This window comes from Lupinus angustifolius, chromosome LG08 (genome assembly GCF_001865875.1).
Source record: "Lupinus angustifolius cultivar Tanjil chromosome LG08, LupAngTanjil_v1.0, whole genome shotgun sequence".
In the NCBI taxonomy this organism is placed as follows: domain Eukaryota; kingdom Viridiplantae; phylum Streptophyta; class Magnoliopsida; order Fabales; family Fabaceae; genus Lupinus; species Lupinus angustifolius.
The window spans coordinates 4743447-4760779 of record NC_032016.1 but is presented as its reverse complement, the minus strand read 5'-3'; the positions used below and the strand labels follow the sequence as shown (position 1 = coordinate 4760779).

The 17333-nt window shown below is 31.9% G+C and overlaps 1 protein-coding gene across 1 annotated transcript; it reads left to right on the top strand.

The window, feature by feature from the left end:
• Window positions 1768-8093, top strand: LOC109355206 (phosphoribosylaminoimidazole carboxylase, chloroplastic-like). The gene is made up of 16 exons (XM_019598219.1): window positions 1768-2141; window positions 2614-2829; window positions 2931-3042; window positions 4139-4201; window positions 4294-4432; window positions 4583-4638; window positions 5206-5279; window positions 5425-5572; window positions 5668-5841; window positions 6213-6300; window positions 6414-6530; window positions 6654-6751; window positions 6842-6959; window positions 7045-7139; window positions 7675-7781; window positions 7915-8093. Exons 1-16 carry the CDS (start codon window positions 1933-1935, stop codon window positions 8009-8011), a joined length of 1911 nt encoding a protein of 636 aa, XP_019453764.1. The 5' UTR covers window positions 1768-1932; the 3' UTR covers window positions 8012-8093.

The following is a 17333-nucleotide window of genomic DNA, read 5'->3' as shown; positions in this document are numbered from 1 at the left end:
AAAATAGTTTCTATCTATATTACATATAAAGCTAAAAATTGAAATAACTATTACCATAATTCTATTTTCCTATTTTGGCTTTAATATTTTTTATTTCTAAAGTAAAACCATATAATCTTAGATAAGTATAATTAATATATCTCACTTTAAGTTGAATATTATAATGAATACAAAAATTATAACATAAAGTACATCCAATAAAAAACATTCTAATTCTCTAAAATAAAAAATACAAATTTAATACTTAATATCATAAAATAAGAATGTGGATCAACAGATACGAAATGTCTATCGATATGCTAGTTAAATATAATATAAATACAAATTCAAAATTATCAGTAGAATGTGAAAAAATACTTGACTTTGACTCTTTTTCAGTTTTCTCTAATACATCTTCAATAATTTCAACAATATGACATGTATTAAAATGCATTAATATCTAGTTTATCAAATCCTTGTGAGTATTAATAGTTGGTTTGAGACCAATTTCTTCCCAATTATAATCTTTTCTTTTCAAATGTTACACTAACATACATTATTTATTTTCCATGAAGCATATCATAGCATTTACAAAATCCTTAATAACATTTAGTAACATGATACTAAACTAAAAAGAAAGAGAAGATGAATGTGATTTTATTTAACAATAAATAGGCTACTAATTGGCCACAACAACTAAGGGTGATCATGAATGATGTAATCCACATGATCTTGCGGGAGTGAGTCATTCTGATTAGGTCACGTGGGTTACTAATATGTTGCTTTCATTAATTATTATCATACGCATTAAACTATTTTAAATTAAAAATAATTGGGTAAGACTCTTCTTAGTTATTTTATTATTGTATGCTACAACCATTTTATCAGACTTATCTTAAAAGAAGTAAAATTGAATCCAATATTATGTATTTGGCATTGAATATTTATCTTATCTTATTGTATCTTCATTTATCTATAGTTAATAGTATGAGAAAAGCAATCACAATAACTGGGAGGTATTATCATCAAGGATGATTTGCCTTTGCCTCAATCACAATGCAGACTTGAATCAATGGAGTAAATTAAACATGGCTTAAAATGGAACCAATTATAGGAGAATAACTGAAGCAAAATAAAAAATATCTAAATACCTCACTATCACAAATTCAATTTCCTTGCTTTGTAGATTGAACGAAGAAACAAATATCAAACATATCCTGAGAATTTTTTTTACCATTACTATGTATGTGCTTTCGCACATAAATAAGCTAATTACTGCTAGATTTCTTTCAAGGAATTGGTCATTACAATTAATTAACTTACTGAAAAAGCTATTTTTTATGAATGGAAAACTAAACCCAGAAATTCTTATGTTTAACACATTGTATCGGTATTTTGTAGATTATCCACAATCAAATTAACTTAAAAGTCAAGGTTCGACTCCTGGAAGTGATCATTGTTGGAATGAACAATCACGCACTCCGGAAGTGATTATTTTCTTACCCAAAAGTTGAAGATATCTTAAGTAATACCAAAAAAATTGACCTAAGGTGAGAGTTCTGCTAATGAGCAGTGAAGTCGAACAATGAGTGGTTTGAATCAATTCCGGAAGATGGAAGAGATTGAAATTGAACAAATTTGAGGATTAGGGTTCTTAGTTGAGTACTCTTCATTCTAATAAGATAATGAAGACTTGGGATTGAGAGTAAAAGGAGAGAGAGAATTGATAGTTTTTATTTTTATATTTTTATCTATTTCAGCATAACTTAGTTGATTATATGATTTGTTTAATTAACAACTTGAACAATGGGTTTTTTATCAGCACAAACCATGACAGATAAAAACAAGTTAACAGATCAAAGTAGTAGCAACAACATCTTCTTTCTGCTTTCCCTCCAAAGCTAAAATTGGTTTTTGTGTTTTGATTGTGTTAGGCATTCCTTTAGATTTGAGATGAGTATGCTTCACAGTGCAATCCTTCTAGGACACAGCACTACTTTGGGTTTTACCTTGAAACCCTTTTACCATCCTTCTACAAACACAGCTTCTTCCCTTACCTTTTACTTGGATCAACCAAGTCTAACATTGAAAATGAAGCAAAAGCAGTTTCAACACCCTCACCTTTCTTGTCAAGCATCACCACAGGATGCAGTTCCTGAACGGTTTTTTCCCCTCATTTCTTATTATTCTGAGGTTAAATTTTGCATTTTATTCATAGGGTAGACTTGTTCCGACAATAACCCTTTTCGGCAACGTTGACCTACTGGTGTAAGACCTTACTGGATCTGTGAAGATCATATTGGTCAAAGTTCGAGTCCTAAAGTAATGCATGTTGGGAGGAGACAACCACGAATCTACGAAATGGATTAGAAATAACCATTTTCAGTCTTCTCATGTTTAAAGCAGAGAAATATAATATCTTTTCCGGAAAAAATTTATATAAGACAAAAAGAATTTATTTTCATAAACTTTTTTTGCAAGTTTATTGAAGTAGGCTAAAAAGAGCTTATAGAAATGTCATGAACTATTTTAATAAGTTGCTCTCATAAGTCTAAACAAAGTCTCCTAAACTGAAATTATTATTTAAAAAAGAGGCCTAACAAGTTTTCACCATGGTGCTGTGTATGTTTGTAGGAATGATGAAATACCTGTTCATGGACTCTCTGAAATGGTTGTTGGGGTCTTGGGAGGAGGTCAACTTGGTCGCATGCTATGTCAAGCTGCTTCTCATATGGGAATTAAAGTCATTGTTTTAGATCAACAAGAGAATTGTCCGGCGAGTTCCCTTTCTTATCATCATATGGTTGGAAGCTTCGACGACAGCGCTACAGTCGAGGAATTCGCAAAGAGGTTTGAGTTTTAAGCAATTATAGTTGTTTTTGAATCTGAGATTTGATCACTGATTTTTGGAAATAACATGTATAATGCTACTTTTGAAATTGTGTTTTTAGATGTGGAGTATTGACTTTTGAAATTGAACATGTTGATGTTGCTACATTGGAAAAACTTGAGAAACAAGGAGTTGATTGCCAACCTAAAGCCTCTACCATTCGAATTATTCAGGTATTATCTTGGTATACTTGTTTCCATATATAGTGTTGACTGAGAAAATGAACAAGTAGATATTTCAACCCATGCTTAAAGTATTATTGCCTTTGTATATCTTACATCAGGAGTGTTTCATATATTCTTGTGTTTTGAATTTTGTTATTTCTATGACTTTGTCCTTTAAATGGATATTTTTATTATTAAAAGTTGAACAATTGAGAGAAAGAAGAGAGAGGTGCAAACTGAAACTGAATGATTGATTGATCTGATACATTGCTTTTAAGTGTATATATGTAATAATTGTTAGGAGTGTCCTAAAGTGTCTAATATAGATATGTGTCTAACACAGACATGACGACTATTATGAAGTGTCTATACGCTCCTTGACCGCATTGCTATGTTAAAGGCATAATCTCAGTACAAGAGGGGCACTTTATTTATTTTTGCATGGGGTTACACATATCAGGAATAGAACCTACACTAGGCTTAGATGAAGCAACTAAGTTACATAGAGAATAAATAGTGTCAGAACCAGTTTGACTTGAACTTGGACTGTGAATGAATTGAAATGCATAGAAACCATCACACATGAGAGATCCTTCAGTGAGAATTTAGTTATTACAATGAGATTTCACACAACAGAATAATAGATATTAGGATGGAATTCAAAGTATACTGAATTATCCCTTGCAGCTTATACCTTGAGATACTATGACCGCGATTGCACAAAATGAAGTATAAGCCATTACCGTGAAAACCGTACCAGCTCTGATATCATATTAAAGTTGAAAAACCGAGAGAAAGGAGAGAGACATGCAAATTGAATATGCATTATATTATGATTGATTGATCGGACACATTGCTTTCAGGAGATGTGTTAACAAGAGATGTGTGCACCACACTGTAAGTCCTAGAGAACTTAGTACAACTAGCAATCTATAGAATGATATTACTAACATAACTATTAAGTATTAATTTTCAGACACTAACTAACAGTTTAATATGAACCTTGTTTTCAGCCTATCTTATATGTTAAATTTGATATTTTTAAATATATGAACTATGTTGCTTCCATAATGATTTCCTCGATGTGACTTTTAACATATTACAGGATAAGTATTTGCAAAAGGTTCACTTTTCTCAGCATGGCATTCCGGTTCCTGAATTTACGCAGGTTTGTACTCTTTCTATTTGTTCTTATAGTACTTGAAAATGCATCTTTAGGATAGTAACCGAAGATAGATATGTGAATAATACATTGAACAGATAGATGATCTTGAAGGTGCTAAGAAAGCAGGGGAGATATTTGGCTATCCTCTTATGATAAAGAGTAGGAGATTAGCGTATGATGGGCGGGGAAATGCTGTTGCTAAAAGTGAAGAGGAACTTCCTTCTGCTGTGGATGGTAATTATTTTTTCAACAGGTTTATCTTGTTTTCTTTGTTTGAGGAGAAAATGAGAACAGGAAAGAATTAATTTTGATTTTTACTTCTACCTATTTAATATGTGCACATTTCTTTTTACCTATTCCTAACGTGTCTCCTCAAATTTGCAGCTCTTGGAGGATTTCGTCGTGGTTTATATGCTGAAAAGTGGGCTTCTTTTGTCAAGGTCAATCTCTAAAATATGTCATTGATTGTGATGATATTTTTCTTCTGTGATTTTCCATTCTATGATTCATCATGACTTGTATTATGGAAAGTGATATAGCTGGTGCTAAGCCATCATTTGCTGAATTGTGTCCATAGCTATGATAAGTTTATTGGGTTTTGCAGAATGATTGTTTCTATTATTAACTATGTCTTTGTTAGGAGTCCTACATTGAGTAGAATAGCAAACTCAATGTGATACTTAAGCCATGAGGCTCTCCCACCTAATAGACTAGTCTTTTGGATTGGGCTCTCCTTAAGTCCTAATAGTCTTTCAATCAGATTATGTTGCCGTATTTTCTATCCAGTACTCACTAGAGAATTTAACCTCCAAAACCAGAACAGTTTCTCTTTCATGAAGTTTGAATTATCTTTAGGTGTAATTCAATGCCATCCTATTCTTGTACCACTTAAAATGTTTCCTTTCTATTAAACTTATCTTGTACAAAGTATAATGCTTTCACTTCCTGGTGCTTTTATGCAATTGACTATGAAATTTCTTACATTTTTGCTCCTAAAACAATGGCAGGAGCTAGCTGTCATTGTGGTGAAAGGAAGAGACAATTCTATTTCATGCTATCCTGTTGTTGAAACTATTCACAGGTAAACATGCATATGGAAGATTTTATTTTTTAAGCAAGATTTACCACATATCAAATTTAACTTTTTTGTGTGGCAACTTAAATAAATCAGCAATATATCTCCATCTCCTTCTATTATCTGCTTAAGGATTCATGTTTTCTTCTAGGGACAACATATGTCACACAGTTAAAGCTCCGGTGGATGTAAAATGTAAGATTAGAGAGCATGCCACTGAAGTTGCTTCCAATGCTGTTAACTCTCTAAAAGGTGCTGGTGTGTTTGCAGTTGAATTGTTCTTGACAAAGGATGGACAGGTTGTGAATTTATATCCTCATCATTGCAAATGCATTTTTTTGTTTTTCAATGCCCGGATAGTTACTATGCATGTGGTTCTTCACTTAATTGACAGATTTTATTGAATGAAGTAGCACCTAGACCTCACAATAGTGGGCATCACACAATTGAGTCTTGCTATACCTCGCAATATGAAAACCATTTGCGAGCTGTTATTGGTCTTCCTCTTGGTGATCCATCGATGAAAACTCCAGCTGCTGTCATGTACAATGTACTAGGTGAAGAAGAGGTATTAGAATTCCATTTCTTCTCTTTTTACCTTCTTTATTGTAAATTTGAAAGAGATGTTGAATTGTTGCTATTATGTTGGGTTTATTTGTGTTTTTATTATATGCGGAAAGTGAATTTAAAGGCTGAATTGTTGTTTAGTTGATTCTATCATATCCGTGAGAAAAAGATGAACCAAATAGAAAATTAATGATTGCCAGGATGTCTGAAAATCAAATTAGATGTAAAATCTTCTCTGTTATCATGAATATAGATAGGCCTACAAGGTTATTAAGGGTTCCTTTTAGTTATGTACTTGTTTTAAGAAGATCATCCTATTCAATTACCATTGTTTCAAACTTTACTCAATGAAATGTGCTTTAATCATTTTAGGGGGAGCTTGGTTTTCAATTAGCTCATCAATTGATCAAAAGGGCGTTGACAATCCCCGGGGCTAATGTTCATTGGTATGACAAGCCAGGTGAACTTCTGCTTAAGTAGCATTTTAGGTTGATTTATCCCCTTCTCGTCTGTTATTGCTCGATCACTAGTGTGATTAATTTAAGTAGCACCATTGCCATGATAATTTGTCAGAAATGAGAAAGCAACGGAAGATGGGACATATCACCATTGTTGGGCCTTCCCTAGGAAATATTGAAAGTAATCTTGCAATAATTGTGGAAGGAAAAAGATTAAATGACAAGACTGCAGGTTTGTGACAAAAACTTATCCTCATTGATACTTGATCTTTGTACTCATTGTTATCCAGTAACATTATATTTGAAAGGAAAATGATATTTTTCTTTAATTATACTTTTTGTTTGTTAAATGTAGTTTCTCCACGAGTGAGCATCATAATGGGTTCTGATACAGATCTACCTGTTATGAAAAGTGCTGCTGAAACCTTGGAGATGTTTGGCGTGTCCCACGAGGTCAAACTGTTTCAATTTCTCTGTTTAGGGAGGAGGTTGTGTTTTATAGTTTTTTTATCTTTACCCTTACAATGATGTAATAAATTTCAGGTACTAATAGTTTCTGCACACCGCACTCCGGAATTTATGTTTTCTTATGCCAAATCTGCTGATAAGCGCGGCATACAAGTTATTATTGCGGGCGCTGGTAGTGCAGCTCATTTGCCTGGTAAACTACTTGAAGTGTGCTTTGTATAATTTTCTTAAGGATCAGTTCTCTTAAGTGTATTCTTAATAAAGCTCTAATAACTCAGGCATGGTTGCTGCTCTTACTCCCTTGCCTGTTATTGGCGTTCCCGTGCGTGCTTCCACTCTGGATGGAATTGATTCACTCTTGTCAATAGTCCAGGTCTATTTCTCAATGATGTTCAAATATTCAGTATCAGTCTAATTCTCTATGTTTTACAAGTTGCTTGTGCTGTTTTCGAACTTCTAAGGTCGCCTTTCTAATGATGTGACAATGACGAACTTTGATATTATTGCTTAGTTTTAAAAGCTAGATATCAATGTTGGTTGAAATCCATGTAAATGAATGGTTTTCTGTAGCTGCCATAGGTTTTCTTAAACCTACTCTCTTAAAATGTTTTTCCGCCATCTAGAACTTGCCGTCACGAAGGAGTCTGGTAACTTATGAATTGTAATATTTTGGTTAAATTTTGTATGTCAATGAAGGATGCATTGCTGTCAGTTTTATTGGTTAATGTTGTCCTATACTATACAGGTTCACATTTTTTGGCATACAATTCTCTTATCACTTCTTTGGTTAAGCCTTATTGAATAACAACTACATCTGCTTTGCTTTTAGTCCTCTTAAAAAATTTCTTGTTGGCTGAATCATTCTTTCTAGTCTTTTTTCACTCACATAAAAACTTATTTTCTTGCAGATGCCAAGAGGTATTCCTGTTGCCACAGTTGCTATTAACAATGCAACTAATGCTGCACTACTGGCAGTGAGGGTGTTGGGCATCGCCGACGAAAATCTTCGGTCAAGGTTAGCCTCTCCACCACTTTTCCTCTCACTTGATGTCTCTGTTTGTTGAAGTAAAGCTTGCAAAATGAAAGACATGAAAGTGTATTATCTATGTTTCCAATTACATTGTTGTGATATTTATAACATTGTGCAGGATGAGCCAATATCAAGAGGAGGAAAAGGAAATAGTCTTGAGGAAAGGAGATAAATTAGAAAACCATGGTTGGGAATCCTACTTAAAAAATGATTAGGTGAACACATTAATTTTGTGATTTTGTAGGTCTACTCTCATTTTAGACCATTACAAACTTTTGATAGACATGTTGGTTATATGGATGGAGGGTTTCAGACTTAGGGTTTGCAAGTTGAGTTTTGAAAGGGAATGAAGAGAAAAGGGAATGCTTAGGAGTTATCTCATTAGTGTATTTTATGTCTTTTAAACCTTTTATTTTCTTTCATTCCCCTCCAAAATACAACCCGCAAATAGACTGCATGGGTATCATCAAGTAGATTGAGATTCACTGGAGCAATAAGCCAGAAAATGTTTTGGTAGCTCATTTTTTGTTGACCAAATAATATATTTTCTATTGCTAACATGTGACAACTTAGCAAGGATGGAAGAAAATATAATATGTAAGAAAAGTCTTAACATTATTTGACTTTGACTGTTATCAATATAATTAATTCCCAGGCGTGGGAAATGAGTAGGTTAGATCACCTGAAAAGTTAATCATTATGAGCCAAAATGTATAACATGATTTTTATAATTTATTTGCTTGCCAACGTAGTGCTGAATTGTTTATGAACCAGGTCTAAACTCTAAAGTGGGTAAATAAAGGCACTGCTGTTAATACGGAATAAATTATATAGTGGCTGTGATCACATTATTTTTCAAATTAAATGGAGAGAATATAGGTTATTTATTTATACTTAATTTCCATTTATGTAGTAATTGTGTAAACAGAGATGACATGCAGAGTTATATGTCTCACAAAACTCCCAAAATGTTGTGACAAAGATAAATGGACTCAAAAAGCTAGGAGTCAGTGAGAAAATATTGTAGTTATATATCACACAAAAATATGTCATGTGTCAATTGATATGATTGGTTGAAAAATATATAAATTAATAGTTTAATAATTAAATATTTTTCTAACTAATAACATAAAATAACATATGGAATGACATATTTTGTGAGATAGAAGATGTGCTCGTCATATAAACAAATTCATTAGTTGCATTATCATATTCAAATGAAGTTGCATTTTCACATTAACTCTTGCCTTTTTCACATTTATCAACACTGTCATTTATTAATGGAACTAAATCATTTTATTTTCACTCAAACTCTTTGAGTAGATAAGTTTATTTTGATAACATTCATTTATTGTACACAGTTATAAAAGAGTCATATAAATATCATCAAAACAAAAATCCAAAAAAGTACCAAAGGTATTATGATTATCACATAGAGGACTATCTTTTGCAGTGGGAGTGAGCATGCTAGGGTAAAGAAAAAGAATAATTGTTGTTTTGTTAATTTTTCAATCCAAACTCACCATAAATTTGAAGTCTTATTCGACTTTTAAAATTGACATTGTTAATTTTAAATTTAACTCTAAGTCTGATTAAATATAATATATATATTTTCTTCTTTTTGGACAATTTTTATCAATATTATTTATTTCACATAAATATACAATTTCACATATGAAATTATATCCGTACATATATTTGGCGAGTCATTTGCATATATGTATACGACGAAAATATTATATAATGAATTACATATGAAATTATATATGTAATATATATGGATAAATATCCTAAATAACTAATAAATTAAATTGAAAAAATAATGTTAAAATATGAAATTATATCTACTTTGAGCTAAAAATATGGTATGACTATATATAAAAGTAAAGGTGAGAGTGGGGCCCTTCCTCAATCAATATAACTTTTGAACTCAGGCCTAACCCTAAACATAATGAAATCGGAGAATCCAATTAAAAATGCACCAAACCTGTCAAGGGAGTAAAACAATGTCTGCCTCATCTAGTGTGTACAAAACTAAGCACAACTATTGTAAGGTTAATGCTAATATGGTCCTGATTGACATAGTCATGCTTAGAGAGTCGTTGAACATTTCAAGCTTTGGAAAAGTAGCATCACAAGAAACATAAAAAGCTTGGGAAAGCAGAAATGTTGAACATGAACAAACTTAATTAGGAGACTCATTCAACCAAGACTTAAAAATCAAAATATGTATGTATGTATAATAAGGTCAATGAAAACGCGGGATTTTTGGTCAATGAAAACATTCACCAAATCTTACGTTACCTTATATATATATGTACATATATATATATAAACATACCTTCATTTAAATTCATCATACATATATACCATTGTCATCACTGATAATATATACCAATATTTTTGCTTCTCTTGAGTTTTAACAATCCTTGCTCCTTTATATCCTCCTTCTCAAACTAAACTTCGAATTATTTACTATATCCTAAAGTTTGATTCCCTCATCCACAATAATGAATTGCTACACAAAGATGTTTGTGTTCACAACGATTCTTCTATTGGGTTTACATCAAATATATGCTTCAAGGCCATTAGAAGAGGAGCAATGGCTTCACAAGAATCTAATAATACAGTCACTCCAAAGAGGCACCGTGCGAGGTTCTCAAAAAAATCCATGCTCCACCGTTCCAGGGCGGAGTCGTGGGCGCTGCATTCTCACTCAAAAGAACTTTGCCGGCCATGTTGCTCATGCAACACCATCCTTCTGAACAAGATCTGTTGTATCAAATTATGTTTTACACTAATAAACATGTCAATAATGAAATTTAAACATTCAGTTTTTACTTCATTATGGTTGGTGTGAAATCAGATTTGTCACAACAAATTCATGTTCCTTTCTTCATAGACATAGTTGTAAAGTTTGGAACAGCTTCAGTTGATGTTACTGAGAAGACCCAAAAACAAGGATCTATTAGTTCTTCATATGGTTAGGTATATCTAGTGGATACTATTAAATTTACACAAAGTGTATGTACAAATACATAAATATACTTGTAACTTATTTTTTGTGGGATTATTTCATTTTTGGGCAATTATTTTTCAGTTTAACCATAAATAAATCAATTTCCTTATTCTTTTTATTTATCTCTCTGCCTTTCTCACTTTCATTAGTCTTTTTAATTCTTCTATCGTATGGCTTTTACGCTCAACGGGTAATATGGTTTGTATCAGAGTCATTAAGTTGCTTGCCATTTTTTAATGTTTATTAGTCCACTTTATCTATTTAAAAATTACACTTTTTTAAATATAAATCTTCATAATTATACTTATCACTTTTAACATATTTTAGTAACATGTTTATTTGCTTATAAATGAATGAAACTATAATTTTCGAATGTTAATATAATTTTTCGCTTTATTTGCTTGCATGTTGAAACGGTAGTATAAATAAGTTATAAATGTCTTGCATATGAGTCGGTGGATATTATATACAAGAATGTGTTATTATAATGTTTTAAGATCCCGTTAAATTAACAGGTAAATTATTTGATTTTTGAAAATTACACTTGTTGGAATGAACAGTCCTATACACTTAAAGTGGTTAGTTCTTTACAGTTAAAGTGGGAGAATAATCTTAGTTATACAAAAAAAAATATATATTATATAATTGAATTCAATTGATACCACGTGATCTTGATAGTTTTGACATTAGTTTATCTTTTCACACGTGATCTTAGTAGTTTTGACATTAGTTTCGCAATTCACACTAGGCGTTGACTTTCACGTTATAAACATCAATCTCCATTAAATATAAATGTCACATGATTACAAACTAGGGGTCAAGAGCCAAGCCATCAAGTTACAAAGTCAGTTGGTGAAGATATTGATTACACACAAAAATAAAAAGCCATTTCTTCAATATAAAGTCAGTTGGTGATATTCAAAGCCATGTCTTTAATGTTTAAGAGTTTGTATGGGAGTTGGATTTTGAAAGGAAATGATGGGAAAGGGAATGAAGGGAAAGGAAAGGCTTGAGGGTCATCTAACAAATGTATTTTATGGCTCTCAAGCCTTCCCTTTCTCTTCCTTCCCCTCCAAAATTCAACTTCCTAACAAATCCTAAAAGATTTCTTACCACATTACTCATGAGTTTAAAATCATGAATTTCAACCATACTAGTTAGGGATATTACTCATGGATACTCCGTATCCAGTAACTATTGTCATCCATATTTCCATTGTTTGAATTGTATATAGTTGTTACACTAATATCTTGATATAAAGAAAAGATTGTGAAACAATAAAGTATGGTAGAGGTAAATATTTGAGGAGTTACAATAACTAATAAAATATTTATAAGTAAAGATAAAAAGGGTACCTTTGAAAAGTGACATAAATTTTGAAAAGTGGAAGTGTAAATAGGGATACGAATTATTCACCTTATTAAACTTTGGACCATTTGCATTTAGTAAATCCAATGTTTTCAGATATACAACTAGGCCTTAACAGCGGGTTAATTTGTGTAAATTCCTAGAATGTTATGAATTTGTCATTGTACAAGCCCATATACCTTTCACAAAGGCACCAAACGACTAGGGGAGTATATTATTTGAGGGAAAAAACCTGTGCACATCATTTCCTTTGAATTGGACTCCCTTCCAGTGTTGAACACTCCAATGAAAAGTAAGAGAAAGGATGATTTTGTAATTTTTCAAATATTTATTTAAAAATAACTATAAATTGATGAGAACCTCTTTAGGAGATCTTTTTTACAATAATCTATCTTGTGTGGTGTTCTTAACTCACAGTTTTATGGGTTGTCTTTGAAGGTGAATTTTTGGCAGCAAGGAAATAATAAAGGATAAAAGAAGATGGTAAGGAATGAAGGGTGAATGGCGCCACAACAATGGTGTTGATAAGCTGGATGATATTCGCCACAAGAACGTGGTTCTTGATAAGAATTTCTAATCATGGTTCAGCCAAGAAGTTAGGAAAAGATGACACTCTCACACAAAGGAAGAATCCTTAATTTTTACTCAAAATCAAACTTGTTTTCATTCAATTCGAAAGTTTACACTTATAGGCCATTTCATGGTTGGTCATTTAGTTCCAACCGAAATGTCCAAGGTAAATTCCTTATGGGAACTCCTAAAAGATTCAAATTACAAATAAATGAAAACTTTGAATTTCCATGAAAAAGCCTTAATTCTAAGTTTTGGTTTCATTGTATTTTTGATGAGGAATTCGGCCCCCTTGGAGTTGTGGTCCTCATGAATTAATGGTCCTCATGATTATCTTGCACGAAAAAACACTTTGAATTTCCCCTTGGAGTTGTGAATTTGAATATCTTGCACGAAAAAACACTTTGAATTAATCATGAATCAATTAAGATGGACGACACAACAACTCTCCATGTTAGGCTTTTATGATGGGCGACACACTTAGTCTTGCAATAATTAATGGGCGGCACACTTGAGTCTTGCAAGAATTAATGGATGGCACAAACAAATCTTCATGCTTGACTTGATGATGGACGGCACAATTAAGTCCAAGCTTGACTTAATGATGGGTTTGCACGAAAACTTCAAGGAATAATCACTCTTAAAGTGATTTAATGGTTGGTACAAATAATCTTCATGAATTTAATCTCTTGCACGAAAACATTTCAAGAATTAATCATGTTTGACTAGAAGTTAAGTCTTGCACGAATTATTCCATAAAATTAACCTTCATTGACTTGATTTGAATGAGTTGCACGAAAAACATCTCTTGAATTAATCATGTTTGATTAATGGTCTTGCACGAAAACTCCAAAGAATAACCACTCTTGAAGTGATTTAATGGTTTGCACAAACATACATCATGAATTAACTTTTTGCACGAAATACATCTCTTTGAATTAATCATGCTTTACTAAAAGTTAAGTCTTTGCACGAATTACTCCATGGAATTAACCACTCTTGACTTGCCTTGAATGAGTTGCACGAAATTCCCATGTCAGCTTTAATGGTGTTGACCGTAATTAATGCTCTTCAAAGAATCATTTATTCTGAAATTCAAATAACACCAAGACAAATTAAAAGCTTGATTAAACCCTCTTAGGACACAATAAATATGTTATAACCATCCTTAGAACATGGTCGTGCCATACTTGAAAGGGTTGAGAATTATTTTCCCCACTTTGGCCCACATGCAAAGTCACTTTAGCTCATTTCGGTTCACATTATAAATTCGGACCCTTGAAACGATTTTCTTGGTATATTTCTTTATTGGATGTAGATGAAAAACAATTTATACATCAACCTTATAAAAAAGGAAGAGTTAGTTTTACTAAACTTTAGAATATTAGTGTAATTTATTGTAAAAGTTACATACACTTGATTTATCTATCCATTGCTTAATTTATTTCTGTTGTTGGTAGTTACGCATACCAATTAATGAAATGGCTACCGTGATTTCATTGGTTCTCAACCATGGAAGTATGCATCAATGCGCAGCAAATGTCAAAGGTGTCTGGGGAATTTGCATCAACAAGTCAATGTTGAAGGACGGAGTTGTTGGAAGAAAACCCAAGTGCCACACATAATTGCCCATTAATGCTAAACTCTCCTTATAAAATTTTCTTAGAAATCATCTAAAGTGATATGTTACTTGTAAATTAATTATTAATAAATAAAATATCCGTTTCTGATATATATCAATTTCTTATATATATGAAAATTTGTAGGAGGATTTAGTGTGAAAATATATCAATTTTCTTATCATGCTAATTAAGACAACCATTTTTTCTTGAATATTTTAAAAATATTTTCTTAGGATAAGAAGTTGATAAAAAAAATTATTTTTATGTATAAATTCATAACTCTTCAATGAAATTATAATGTTTTATTAACTCTTAAAGAGTTATATTGTGTAGTCATCTTGAGAAAACAATCTCAATACAAACAATGTATTGGTCTACTAATATAAGGTTTTATCAGATTTCTAGGATGACATCATGTAATGTATCAGCAGCCAATCCTCGGTATGGTAGACAAGAAGGTTCCATCGGATCACTTATTTATTTCTATTCCAAGATACCCGGTCTCTTTTTTTTTCAAAAAAAAAATTATGGAGCTAAATGACAAAAATATATTGGAACATAACTTTGGAAGAGAAGATGGAAGCGGGAGTTCATTTTGGCCATGGTACTAGGAAATGGAATCCTAGAATGGCACCTTATATATCTGCAAAACGTAAGGGGATTCATATTACAAATCTTACTAGAACTGCTCGTTTTTTATCAGAAGCTTGTGATTTAGTTTTTGATGCAGCAAGTAGGGGAAAACAACTGTTAATTGTGGGTACCAAAAAAAAATCAAAGATTCAATTCATGGAAATGACACTTATTAAAAGGGACAATCACACGTTCTGAAATTGATTAGTTCATTACACGTAGAGTAAAGGATATCATTGTTAGTATCAAAAAAAATTTAATAAGCTTCCTCACAAATAAAAAAAGATAGAAGAAGAAGGATTATAAACTTGTTTCAAAACTGTGATTTCTCTTTTTCTGATCTAGTTTGGTTTGATATTGAACTAACTCACTTGGCTGAGTTTATTTTTATATGTATTCAACTATATGATATTCAGATACTATGAGTTAGTTTGACAGTTGGATTTTGGAGGGGAATGAAGAGAAATGAAAGAGTTGAGAGCCATAAAATATACTTCTGAGATGATTGTCAAACCTTTCATTTCCATTTTTTCCCCTGCAAAATTTAACTCTCAAACAAACCATATAAGAACCCAAATAATCTAGATTTGATCGGTGCTATAGCATAAGGGTAACAAAGCTCTTTTTTATAAAATATTTACTTACAGTATATAATGATTAATAATTTTATTTGAAATGTTAGAAAAATTATTAACAGGTGAATAAGTGAATTGCACAAGTACAAAGGCTAGTGTATGTCTAAAGCACGCTCAAGGGAAAGCAGGAGTATTGATTGAGTGTAAGAGATGCAATTAAGTCATGGTCTCACGCATGTAACAAAGGCAATGTGGGGCTATTGATATTGCAACTTGCAAGTCAAATGAAACGTGTTAATTAAAGCGTTTCATCTACATGATCGCATCTCCTATCTAACAAAACATGTCATTCCATATATCATTTTTTCTTAGTTAATTAAAATTAAGTTAAAAATTTAATAATTAAATATTTTTTTAAATAATAAAATATAATGATACATAGAAGATACATTTTTGGTACAAAAAATCATCCGTTATCAACATATGCAAACTCATAATGTGAGGATGTGAAGAAGATCTTTACTCCTGACCTTGACACGGTTTTGATCAAGACACCAACACCACCAAAGAGAACTCCAATTGATGTATGCTATGAAATTTAATCTGAAAATCAACTGGACTCTGATGATAATGAGACAAATGTGATATGTAAGAGAACTCAAAGCCTTTTGCCATATGCAATCTTCATAACAAAAATCCTTGAGCATTTCGGTGTTTCTACTGCTAGAGAAACTAAGGTCCCGCTTAACCCTCGTGAAAGCCATATTGATGTGGATGTAATCCACAAAATGGGCTTCACATTCGATCTGCGTGACCGAACCTACAAGCATAAGAAAGATAGACCTCCTGCTCCTGAACCAGAACCTACCCCTGCTAATCCTTCTAAACCTCAACCTTCTGAGTTTCATGCTCAATCTTCCTCATCTGTTATCATGCCTTCAAACCAGATGATTATGGATGAATTGATTTCTCTTCGAGGCTACATCACTAACCGAATGGATACCTTTGATACTCAGAATCAACAAATCCATTTTGAACTTCATCGTCTCTTCTAAAATGAGTAACATGGACATTAATGAAGACAGTTCTGAGCCTGAATCTTAGACTTTATCTGTTGTTAGGATTTTTTTTATTATAATGTTAGTTTTTCCTAGTTTTGGACAAATTTCTATTATGTTGTATGTATTGCTGATTGCATTGTTAAATGATTGAACATCTTTTTACATTTATGATATGCATTGTGATGTTTATGTTATATCTACTGATTACCTTTATGCTTGTCATATATATATATATATATATATATATATATATATATATATATATATATATATATATATATATATATATATATATATATGACAAGCATAAAGGTAATCAGTAGATATAACATAAACATCACAATGCATATCATAAATGTAAAAAGATGTTCAATCATTTAACAATGCAATCAGCAATACATACAACATAATAGAAATTTGTCCAAAACTAGGAAAAACTAACATTATAATAAAAAAAATCCTAACAACAGATAAAGTCTAAGATTCAGGCTCAGAACTGTCTTCATTAATGTCCATGTTACTCATTTTAGAAGAGACGATGAAGTTCAAAATGGATTTGTTGATTCTGAGTATCAAAGGTATCCATTCGGTTAGTGATGTAGCCTCGAAGAGAAATCAATTCATCCATAATCATCTGGTTTGAAGGCATGATAACAGATGAGGAAGATTGAGCATGAAACTCAGAAGGT

Bases quoted from the DNA above. Each gene is read 5' to 3' on its own strand.
- LOC109355206 (XM_019598219.1), top strand. From the start codon at position 1,933: ATGAGTATGCTTCACAGTGCAATCCTTCTAGGACACAGCACTACTTTG. The intron at 5,280-5,424 runs GTAAACATGCAT...GTTTTCTTCTAG, and splicing joins GTTGTTGAAACTATTCACAG to GGACAACATATGTCACACAG. The intron at 5,573-5,667 runs GTTGTGAATTTA...CTTAATTGACAG, and splicing joins TCTTGACAAAGGATGGACAG to ATTTTATTGAATGAAGTAGC.